Source organism: Rhinatrema bivittatum, chromosome 8 (genome assembly GCF_901001135.1).
Source record: "Rhinatrema bivittatum chromosome 8, aRhiBiv1.1, whole genome shotgun sequence".
Classification (NCBI taxonomy): domain Eukaryota; kingdom Metazoa; phylum Chordata; class Amphibia; order Gymnophiona; family Rhinatrematidae; genus Rhinatrema; species Rhinatrema bivittatum.
The window spans coordinates 247697453-247710130 of record NC_042622.1 but is presented as its reverse complement, the minus strand read 5'-3'; the positions used below and the strand labels follow the sequence as shown (position 1 = coordinate 247710130).

The window sequence follows — 12678 nt, the reverse complement described above, 5'->3', positions numbered from 1 at the left end:
TGAAATTAGAGGACTTAGAAAACAGGAACCACAGATGAAATCTGCGTTTTCGGGGAGTGCTTGAGTCCGAGGCCTACAATGATAGTCATGAGGTGGTGCGCTCCCTGTGCAAGTTCTTTTTTTTATCACAGGATACTTGAGGAGACCCACCTGACAACACCTTGGCCATAGAACTAGAAAGAGCTCACCGTACCTTGGGACCCCAACTGGGCAACCAACCGAAGGACATCATTGCATTCTTGCAAGGAAAGGGTATTATCTATAGCACAAAAGAAGCAGTCCTGGGAGTGGGAATCCCATAATATTGCAGTGTTTACAGATTTATCGCCGATGACGCTTAAAAGAAGGCAGGAATATCAATTCATCACCACAGTGGCTCCGAAAGGAAAATCTACGCTACCGATGGCTGTTCCCGCTAGGGATCTCAATGACAATACAAGGAGTCACATCCAAAGCTACTACCACCAGTGAGGCGGTGGCCATTTTGTCTGCGGCTGGCATATCGATTAAAGAGAATGCGCCACAAGTACAACGCAAGTGCTCGGAGACCCCTCGCTGGCAGTGAGTAAAAAAGGTGGTCGGAGACTGCGTTGACACACGGGAGGGAGCTCCCAGATACCCTTTTGAGGGTCCGGGGTGAACTGAACACTGTAACCTCTTTACTGGAGATCACTGTCCCGCAGACTGGATGTAAATACTGTACCTGGAAGAAATAGGAAGTATTTATGCACAGAGTCCTTAGCCATACTATATGGCTTTTGAGGATTATTGCTTATCCTACAAGCTATACATGTTATAGTTGCTGGTGGATGGAGGGGGGATCAGTAATGGGCTAATGAGGGGATTGGGGGGGGGACTGGGTATCTTGCTTAAGCGACTACACCAACCTCGCCTGCCATTGCGGACCCGACATGGGAGCATGGCTCATCATTTAGGGGTGGGGGGTGATGAAATGGGTAAGTTGTGGTCAGTGGCTCAAGTGGCATACGAATGCAGGGCACGAGATTCCTGCTCAAGGCACACAACAGCTCATCGGACAAGCGAGAAGTTTTAATTTTAGGCAAAGTACTGTGGAGAGGCATTCCGTGCCAGACAAATCCACCAGAATTGGATGTGAGTGTGTGAGAGATGTCCCGCTTCCAATAGTCTTTCTGTAGGTTCAATGGCATTACAATATTTTTCTCTCACTGTCGAGGGACTCAATACACCCCGCAAAAGACACTTATTATGTCAAGATATCCAGGATCAAGAGGTGATGGTGATTTTTAATGCGACTCCAACATTGCTCTAAGCTTCAACGGCAAGAGGTAATGTGGAAATAAAGGCTTTCCATTCACAAAAAAAGCGGGGAGTAGCTTGCTTGTTACGGCGGTTACTACCCCAAACCTAATAAGCCTGATACTTCACTTTCAATGCATATCCAGCATAGCTCTGTGCTTCAACGGCAGGGGAGAAAGACTGATACTTCACTTGTTACGGCGGTTACTACCCCAAACCTAATAAGCCTGATACTTCACTTTCTTTTTTTTTTTTAATTTTGCATATTTCAAATTTGACATCAAATTCAGAAAATAATCATATTTCAGGAGTACATAGTATAACATCAAATGTGTTATTCAAGAAGACATAAATATTCTATACCTTTCACTTTAGCAAAATAATCTATACTCCCTATTACCAAACAAAGGGGGGGTTCCATTTATAAGCAAGGAATCAAACATAAATTTAAACCAAAAACTGAGAGATTCAAGGAGTAAACTCTTTTCCTACATCGAAGAAGAATGACATTACTCTGTCTCAAGACTCCTACGGCTCTCTAAGTATTTCTCTAACTGTTCAGGTTCATAATAAACAAACCTTTCACCATTCACTTTCATTATGCATTTAGAAGGAAATCTAATGTTTATATGAATCCCGAAGGTTCTAGCCTGTTTTGCAAGCACTAGAAATTTTTTACGTCTTGTCTGAGTCTCTTTAGAGACATCAGGGTATACCCATAATTTTTCCCCCAGATATAAACATGATCTTTTACCTAAGTATAATTTTAATATATCATCTCTTATCTTCCGATGACTGAAATTTCACCAATAAAGTTCCTCGCGATTCTATCTGCAATCTATAGGAAGTCTCTATTAACTCAGTCACATTGAATGACACTCCTTGTACTAAGTTACCATTTGCTTGTTCTTGTTCTTCTTTGGTAAAAAAAATATGCCTTTAATATCTTTGGCAACATATCTGGTGATAATAATAAAATTTCTTGAAAGTAATTCTTTAGTTGTTCTTTCGGGGAAGTCATTTTACACTTCGGGAAATTCAGTACCTTAGGTTATTATACCTAAGAGAGTTCTCCATATTTTCCACCTGTTTCCCCAGCATAAATTCTCCTTGAATTATAGAGGACTGCACTTGCTTTATCTGGTTTATTTCTTCATCCACTTTCATCAAATTAACAGTATGATTGTTTATTTCTGGGGTCAAATTATATAAAGTTGTTTGCATTTCTTTTATAGTTGAAGATAATGTTAATAAAGCCTTTTGCGTCGACATTAATGCCTGCCATATTAACTCCATAGTCACAACTTTAGGTTTTTCATTCAATAGAAAAGGCGTTATATTTATGGTTTGCGGTAGAGAAATATCTCGAGGTTCCAGGGATCTTTGAGGCTGAGTGATCTTCACTGCCAATCCAGCTTCCATTCTGCTGGTTGCAGCTCTGTCTAAGCCGAAATCACCCTCCACTTGTGGGGAGGAAATGAAGGGACCTCCCGTTCTCTCTGGCGCAGTTTCTCCAGCTGCAGCTTCCCCAATAGGGCTCAATTCCAGCGACGCCGTCAGCCCTTGTCTTGAGCCAAAGTCCACAGCCATCTCAACGTCACCTGGTGGATTAGGGGTTGTAGGAGCCCCGGGACTTAGCGTGGTATCTCCCAGGAGCAGCGGTGCTTGCTCTCCACCTAACTGCTCAGCGGGACACTCCGGGGTTTTTACCTCCGTCTGAGGCTGGAAGCCTGTCAGCGTTGTCTGAATCAGCACGGGTCTGGTAGGGGTCGGGGCTCCTTCTCCTACCCGGCCTTTATGTTTTGTATGTGGCATCTTCGAATACCAAGAACAGAGAGTATTAGAAAAGGAACAAAAAACAACGCTGTCTGAGCTTCACACACCAACGTCTCTCACCGGCGCCATCTTGGCCACTCCCCTGAGCCGATACTTCACTTTCAATGCATAGCTCTCTGCTTCAACGGCAGGGGGGAATGAAGAAAAGTTGATCTATATACAGACAACAACCAACAAGAACTGAATTACATAGTCTGGGTAAACAAATGAGCATGGGTGTAGCTTGCTTATTGCGGCGGTTACTACCCCTAACTAATTAAGCTAGATATTTCACTTAGATGCAGTTCCAACACTGCTCTCTACATTAATGGCGGGGGTGGAAGGGAAATAAAACCAAAAGGTTACTAAGGGCCAAGAGTTACAGATAAATATGCGAAAAAAAAAGTGCGAAAGCTTGCTGGGCAGACTGGATGGTTTGTTTAGTCTAGTCTTCTGCCGTCATTTCTTTGTTTCTATGTAAGAAACGCATCTTAATCGGCGTTATGAATGCCTTCTCGCTTGGCCGTGTTTTGTATATAAGTTTTTTTTTTCTCCAGCTATCCACACTTGTAACTATACAGGCATTTGCATATTATTTAAACAAGGTCATGATTATAAAGTGCATAAGCATGTTGAAGATGTTAATGGTAGATTTTTATTAGTGAAATTTGAATACCAAGAGAAGTTATACTCTGTTGAATATCTATGCTCCCAATACAGATCAAAAAAAAATTTCTGGACCAAATAGACCAGCTACTAGATAACGAAGGGGAGGGAAATTTAATCTCACTTTGAACCCTCAAATGGATACTTTGGGTGGGAGTAGCATGGGCACGGGACCCCACAGGAAGAGGCTGAAATCTCTTCTACAGAAGTGGAACCTCATCGACATTTGGCGTCAGAGAAATCCCCAAACTAAGAATGATATATTATCCTCTATACATGTAGAGGATAATATATATGCAGAGTGAGAGTGGAGAGAGTGAGGGGAGGGGAGGGAGGAGAAGGTGAGGAGGGAGGGAGGAGAGGGGGAGGGGAGGGAGACTAGAGGGGGGAGAATGAGGGAGGGGGGGGGAGAATGAGGGCGTGGGAAGGAAATGGACCGAAAATTTTTTTTTAAATGTTGCCCGTTGTTACGGGCTTAACGGCTAGTGTTATATAATACAAGTCAGTAACAAGTTGTGATTTTTTTATATAATTACTATTGTATTTTTCTTTTTGTTACTAGAATGTAAATTTCTTTAGTTCTCATTTTAATAATATGAAAATTTAATAAAGAGAAAATTGGAAAAAAAAAACCCCTAAGAATATCCTAATATCTCTGTATCACTTCATGGTGCAGCTGCACCTGCTGTTAGATAACGGCCTCTGAAGGCCTTGCATTCTGTTAACTAAGGTGTTTTTAGTGTGTCCTTGGGTCTCAGCCCGACCCCAGACAGATCCAGGATCGAACCGAGGGTTGATGGCACGTTCCACCATGGCCAACGGTCTGACCCTCTGCCAGACCTGCAAGCTCCCAAGGCCAACAACAGATGATGTTGGAATGTGAATGGTCCTCCAACCATTCCGAGCCCTTTCGGACCTGCTGCGTGGAGCAGCATGGAGCAGCAGGCCTGGCCTGAGGTCGAGGGCAGACGGGCCTTGACATGAAGACATGACAGCAGGATCGATGCAACGGCATCGTGGACCAAGACTTGACACCAAGGCTGATGCGAAGACATCACGGACCAGTGGTCGATGCGACAGCATCCCGCACCAGGGTCAATGCGAAGGCATCAGGAACAAGACATGATACCAAGAGTGATGCAACGGCATCCAGGACGAGACAAGGACCTGACGACGTCCAGAGGAGACTAGAAACTGGGCGGAAGGACATTGGCACTGTCTCTCAGGGCGCCCTACTCAGCCCACCCGCGGGACTGAGTCGCGGACCACCCTGTCCCACTGTGCGCCCTACACAGCCAGAGGCTGGTCACGGACCATGCTGAGAACGGGACGAGCGCAGGGAAGGGTCCAGTCGAAGCAGAACTCCAACGACGAAGCCGGTGTCGTCCGAAGCTCCACCAACGGCTGGCAGGACATGACTGCTCAGGAGCACAGGACACTTGTCCACCTGTAGGCTAGTCCACGCTCGGGCAAGACATCATCCGAGGGACCCCTGGCCTAACAGGTACCGGAAGGCTCGAGCACTGAAGACGAAGACACAGGACCAAGACATCAAGGAACCTGTAACATCAGGAAACGGAGGATCAAAGCGAGACACCAGGACACCTGGACAGGGACCTCAGGCAATGAAGATGTAACTTGACATGGCGAGACGACAAGAACTCCATGGAGAAGACTAAGAAGACCTGACGGAGCTCTGGCAGGCAGGAGCCTCCAGAGTGAAGCAACTCCGATGCAAGGCGAAGACTGAATGAAGGAGCAGCTCTTTTATAGGGCTGAGCAGGAAGTTCACTCCCTAGGTGGGGCCAGCACACTTCCTGTGCCTGGCCCTTTAAATCCAGCAGAGAGGCGCGCGCCGGCGCCTAAGGAGCAGGAAGCAGGGCTGTGCAGGACCGTGGACAGCGGCCTGCACAGCATCTGTGCGTAGAGACGCAGGACTGGGCCTGAGGAGCAGGCCCGATGACGGCAGCGGCTCCAGCCGCTGCAGGACGCCCCGGGGGCGGCTCCAGCCGCCACTCCGGCCTGGGGATGTGGCCCTCACACCGCGAAGATGTGCAAGACATCGGCGGCGTTTCCATGCCGCAGAAAGATGCTAAGAAGTCCGCGGCACCAACCACGGTGAAGACTACATCCGAGGCGGCCTCTGGGCCGCGAAGAAAGACACAGTCCGCGGCTCCGGCCGCGTAGTGAAGATCCGGTGGTGTCTGTGCCGCGTCGGGAAAGCAAACAGCATGGGGTGAGTGCCTGCTCGCGGGGAAACCCGCGGGCAGGAGGATTCGTAACACCTGCAATACTGTGTGCAGTTCTGGTGGCCACATCTCAGAAAAAGATATAGTTGCATTGGTAAAGGTACAGAGAAGAGTGACCAGAATGATAAAGGTGATGGAATGGCTCCCCATGAGGAAAGGCTAAAGAGGTTAGGGCTGTTCAGATTGGAGAAAATACGGCTGAGGGGGAATATGATAGAAGTTTATAAAATCATGCTTGGAATAGATTGGGTAAATGTAAATCGGTTATTTACTCTTTCAAAAAATACAAAGACTAGAGAACACTCCATGAAGTTAGCAAGTAGCACATTCAAAATAAATCAGAGAAAATAATTTTTCACTCAGTGCACAATTAAGCTCTGGAGCTCATTGCCAGAGGATGTGGTTAAGGCAGCTACATAGCTGGGTTTAAATAAAAGCTTGGACAGGTTCCTGGAGGAGAAGTCTATAAACTGTTGTGTACCAAGTAGGGAATAGCTACTACTGAATCATTGTGTGATAACAGCATGGGATCTTGCCAGATACTTGTGACCTGAAATGGGATACTGGGCTTGATGGACCTTTTGGTCTGACCCAGTATTGCAGTTCTTATGTTCTTTTCGGGAGGTATTGTCTCAGATTTTGGACGTTTTGTAGCTGTGAGACTATTTTGTGCATGCATGGAGAGTTGAGAGTCTATTTCCCCCCCCCCCCGGCAAGATTTCAGCTTCTTTGCAATGGCCATCAATTTTTAGTTTGAGGGATTGAAAATGATGGCGTTTGAGGCTTGGTTATTCAGAGTAGTTCTGTTTTTGTGGGGTTTAGGCAAAGATTGCTCTTCATCATTAAGCTATAAACATCCTATAGGGAGATTATGATTTTTTTGTGTATATGCCTAAGATAATTTTGCATATGTTGGAGACCCATTAAATGCAGATTTATCTCATATATATTCACTGTGGATGTGCTGACAACCAGATTGCCCTGGTGACATTAGGGCAGGTTTGAGGAGCCTTATTATAGAAGCAGCTCTTTAGTTTGTGAAAAAATAAGTTCCTTGTTTTATATTTCTGAATCAGTGCAAAACAAACATTTTTCTTGAATGAGCAGTGGGAGAATTATGAAATTAGACACATTGTCTTTCTTTCAACTACGATAATTATGGGACCAGTTCAGAATGGGTTGTGCAATATATCTGCAGGCATTTGGGTGGTACTCATCAGACAGGGCATATCAATTTGCTCATTAATGTTGAATATTTGCAGAGAAGCACATTCACACAGTTAACATGGATCAGCCCCTTATGAAATTATGGCAGCACTGAAGGTGTTCCAGTGTAGTTATGCACAACCGGTCTGCTTCTTTATGTCAACATTTACTACCATAAGCTTGCTGGACAGACTGGATAGACCATCTGGCCCTTTTCTACATCGTTATTACTATGTTACTGTGTTCCTGAGTTCTAAACTAGGTTCATGCACGTGAATAATGAGTCCTTGCTAAAAAGAGCTTACAGTCTAAGAGGACTATGTAGCTTATCATACCTACAGTTGGCCTATTAGGAAAGTTATCCAAAGTTGATGAGGTGCATGAACATTTGAGACTGCGTTCATCCGGATGTGACCAAGCCATCTGATCCAAATCATTTTCCACCTGATAAAGTCCCTTTGCTGTAACGTTGGCTTGATTTTCCATTCTACTGTGTTTGCTTTGCAGACAGATATGGACCATTCTCTGTTCATTTCCTATGAGTGCATTGCACTTTTCCTTAAGGATGTTATAGTCAGGATTGTGACTTGATATTTCTACATCACTTAATTATTTTCAGATTCTTTTTATTTTCTGAATTCTAGTAACTAGCTCTTAGAATCTGGTGACAGATAAGGGCTGTAAAGCCCATTTGATCTAGTCTAGGTATTGTGTGAGCAGTCCATTGACTTTTTTTTATCCTGCAAATTTCTAAAGGAAGAAGAAAAAGGACAAGGATACAAACAAAATGATGCAGCAGTTCGTGTCTGGTAAGAAAAACGAGGAAGAAAAGAAGAAAGTAGCACTGGATAAAAGGACTCCAGCCCAGCTAGCTTTTGAAAAAATGCAAGAAAAAAGGGTAAGAGGTGAAACACAAAAGATTTTTTAAATATTCGGATGATTTGTATTTTGTCTTTGGAATCTTAGCAGGCTGAAACAGCATATTTTGGTTCAATAATTCGGTTGGCATTTAAAACTATTAAGATGTCATGTTTGGCTATTAAAGCCAAATGTCAAGCTCACCAATCTGTAGTTTCCCAGATCATCCCCAGAACCCTTTTTAAAAATGAGCATTAAGAACATAAGAAATTGCCATGCTGGGTCAGATCAAGGGTCCATCAAGCCCAGCATCCTGTTTCCAACAGAGGCCAAACCAAACCACAAGAACCTGGCAATTACCCAAACACTAAGAAGATCCCATGCTACTGATGCAATTAATAGCAGTGGCTATTCCCTAAGTAAACTTGATTAATAGCCGTTAATGGACATCTCCTCCAAGAACTTATCCATACCTTTTTTGAACCCAGCTACACTAACTGCACCAACCACATCCTCTGGCAACAAATTCCAGAGCTCTACTGTGCTTTGAGTGAAAAAGAATTTTCTCCGATTAGTCTTAAATGTGCTACTTGCTAACTTCATGGAATGCCCCCTAGTCCTTCTATTATTCGAAAGTGTAAATAACCGAGTCACATCTACTCATTCAAGACCTCTCATGATCTTAAAGACCTCTATCATATCCCCCCCTCAGCCCTCTCTTCGCCAAGTTGAACAGCCCTAACCTCTTCAGCCTTTCCTCAAGGGGAGCTGTTCCATCCCCTTTATCATTTTGATTGCCCTTTTCTGTACCTTCTCCATCGCAACTTAAACATAGAAACATAGAAATGACGGCAGAAGAAGACCAAATGGCCCATCCAGTCTGCCCAGCAAGCTTCACACATTTTTTCTCTCATACTTATCTGTTTCTCTTAGCTCTTGGTTCTATTTCCCTTCCACCCCCACCTTTAATGTAGAGAGCAGTGATGGAGCTGCATCCAAGTGAAATATCTAGCTTGATTAGTTAGGGGTAGTAGCCACCGCAATAAGCAAGCTATACCCATGCTTATTTGTTTTACCCAGACTATGTTATACAGCCCTTATTGGTTGTTTTTCTTCTCCCCTGCTGTTGAAGCAGGGAGCTATGCTGGATATGCGTGAAGTATCAGTCTTCTCCCATGCTGTTGAAGCAGAGAGCCATGCTGGATGTGCATCGAAAGTGAAGTATCAGGCACATTTGGTTTGGGGTAGTAACCGCCGTAACAAGCCAGCTACTCCCCGCTTTGTGAGTGCGAACCCTCTTTTCTTCTCCCCTGCCGTTGAAGCAGAGAGCTCTGCTGGATGTGTGAAGTATTAGTTTTTCTTCTCCCCTGCCGTTGAATCAGAGAACTATGCTGTATATGCATTGAAAGTGAAGTATCAGGCTTATTTGATTTGGGGTAGTAACCGCCGTAACAAGCCAGCTACTCCCCTCTTTGTGAGTGCGAATCCTTTTTTCCACATTTCCTCTTGCTGTTGAAGCTTAGAGCGATGTTGGAGTCACAGTAAGCATGTGTATGTTTATTTAATAAGGGTATTGACTCCAGGCAGTAGCCATCATTCTGGCGAGTCACCCACTCTTCATTGGCAGCCTCTTGACTTTATGGATCCACAGTGTTTATCCCACGCCCCTTTGAAGTCCTTCACAGTTCTGGTCTTCACCACATCCTCCAGAAGGGCATTCCAGGCATCCACCACCCTCTCCATGAAGAAATACTTCCTGACATTGGTTCTGAATCTTCCTCCCTGGAGCTTCAAATTGTGACCCCTGGTTCTGCTGATTTTTTTCCTACGGAAAAGGTTTGTTGTTGTCTTTTGATCATTAACACCTTTCAAGTATCTAAAAGTCTGTATCATATCGCCTCTGCTCCTCCTTTCCTCCAGGGTGTACATATTTAGATTCTTCAATCTCTCCTCGTACGTCATCCGATGAAGATCCTCCACCTTCCTGGTCGCCCTTCTCTGTACCGCCTCCATCTTGTCTTTGTCTTTTTGAAGATACGGTCTCCAGAACTGAACACAGTACTCCAGGTGAGGCCTCACCAAGGACCTGTACAAGGGAATAATCACTTCCCTTTTCTTACTCGATATTCCTCTCTCTGTGCAGCCCAGCATTCTTCTGGCTTTAGCTATCGCCTTGTCGCATTGTTTCGCCGACTTCAGATCATTAGATACCATCACCCCAAGGTCCCTCTCCTGCTCCGTGCACATCAGCCTTTCCCCCCCTATCGAATACAGTTCATTCGGATTTCCACTCCCCATATGCATGACTTTGCACTTCTTGGCATTGAATCTCAGCTGCCATATCTTCGACCACTCTTCCAGTTTCCTTAGATCCCGTCTCATTCTCTCCACTCCTTCCGGCGTGTCCACTCTGTTGCAGATCTTAGTGTTATCCGCAAAAAGACAAACCTTACCTTCTATCCCGTCCGCAATGTCGCTCACAAAGATATTGAACAGGACCGGTCCCAACACTGATCCTTGCGGTACACCACTTAAAACCGCTCTCTCTTCAGAGAAGATTCCATTTACCATCACACATTGTCTTCTGTCCGTCAACCAATTTGCAATCCAGGTCACCACCTCTGCACTCACTCCCAAGCTTCTCGTTTTATTCACCAGTCTCCTGTGCAGAACCGTATCAAAAGCTTTGCTGAAATCCAAGTATATGATGTCGAGCGCTCTTCCTCGATCCAATTCCTTGGTTACCCAGTCAAAAAAGTCAATCAGATTTGTCTGACAGGATCTTCCTCTGGTGAATCCATGCTGCCTCTGGTCCATCAATTCTCCCGACTGTAGATAGTTCACTATTCTCTCTTTCAACAGTGACTCCATTACTTTTCCCACCACCGAAGTGAGGCTAACCAGTCTGTAGTTACCAGCCTCCTCTCTGTTCCCACTCTTGTGAAGCGGGACCACCACCGCTCTTCTCCAATCACTCGGCACCACTCCCGTTTCTAGGGATCTATTGAACAGGTCGCACAGCAGTCCCGCCAGCACATCTCTGAGCTCCCTCAGTATCCTTGGATGAATCCCATCAGGCCCCATGGCTTTGTCCACTTTCAGATTCTTTAGCTGTTCCCATACATTATCTACTGTAAATGGATTTTCCTCTGTTCCGCTTCCCTCCAGTTTCTTGTTGTGTAGAGATGGTCCTTCTCCAGGGTCTTCTTTAGTGAACACAGAGCTGAAGTATTCGTTTAATATTTCTGCCATTTCTTCGTCTCTCTCCACACATTGATCATTTTCACCTTTCAATTTCACTATACCACTTTGGACTTTTCTCTTTTCGCTGATGTATCTGAAAAATGTTTTGTCACCATATTTTATCTCCTTGGCAATCCTCTCTTCCGCTTGACTTTTTGCCAACTTGATTAATTTCTTAGTCTCCCTCAGTTGAATCAGATATTCTTCTTTGTGCTCCTCCCTTTGGGATCTTTTGTATTTCTTGTATGCAGTTCTTTTAGCTTTAATTTTGTCAGCCACCTCCTTTGAGAACCAGATAGGTTTCATTTTTCTTTTGCTTTTCTTTACATTTCTAACATATAGAGCAGTTGCCTTGGCGATTGCTCCTTTTAGATTGGTCCACTGTTGATCCACATCTCTCTCATTTTCCCATCCATTTAGTTCTTCCTCTAGGTACTTCCCCATTTCCTCAAAGTCTGTGTTTTTGAACTGTAAAACTCTGGTCTTTGTGCTTCTTTTCCATATTCTTTTAGTGATATTAAACCATACCGTTTGATGATCACTGGTGCTGAGGTGGGCGCCCACCTTGACATCAGAGACGATATCTCCATTATTGAGCACTAAGTCGAGAATAGTTCCTTCTCTTGTGGGTTCCAATACCATTTGTTTGAACAAAGATACTTGCATGGCATCCACTATTGCTCTACTGTTTTTAGATTCTGCAGATGGGATTTTCCAGTCTACATCTGGCATATTAAAGTCACCAACGATCACCACTTCCCCTTTCTTACCTATCTTATGGATGTCTTCAACCAGATCTCTGTCCAGCTCTTCCTTTTGGTTTGGAGGCCTGTAAACCACTCCAATATAAATGGATGCTCCATCATCTGTTTTTAGGTCGACCCATAGTGCTTCTTCCTTGCCCCAACTTCCTTGCAGCTCAGATGCTTGGATATTATTTCTGACATAAAGAGCCACATCTCCCCCTTTTCTATCCACTCTGTCCTTCCTTAACAAGTTATAGCCTGGTATTGCCGTATCCCAATCATGAGATTCTGTGAACCATGTCTCTGTGATAGCAACAATGTCCAGTTCTGCCTCTGTCATTAGGGCCTGCAGATCTGGGATTTTATTTCCCAAACTATGAGCATTTGTAGTCATAGCTTTCCAGGTACTCTCTTTACGGTTATTGCTTTTCCTGTACTCCTTATGAGACTTTAGTTGAGATTTGTTATTCACTTTACTCTTTCCTTTTGCAGTTGTGCCATTGATGACAGAGTTGTCCATCTCAATTAGCTTTTTCTTTTGGTTATGGATCTTGAAATTCTGCATGCATTGGTTTTTTCTCTTTTCTGGTAACACGTCAATGTTTTTCTCTAGAATT

The 12678-nt window shown here is 44.4% G+C and overlaps 1 protein-coding gene across 1 annotated transcript in view; it reads left to right on the top strand.

Moving 5' to 3' along the window:
* The window catches only part of FAM32A (family with sequence similarity 32 member A), a 67843-nt gene that overhangs the window by 27340 nt on the left and 27825 nt on the right, over window positions 1-12678 (top strand). The window contains exon 2 of the mRNA XM_029614492.1: window positions 7971-8112. Within this exon, the coding sequence (XP_029470352.1) occupies window positions 8002-8112 (111 nt within the window). The 5' untranslated portion in view covers window positions 7971-8001. The remainder of the gene's footprint in view (window positions 1-7970; window positions 8113-12678) is intronic.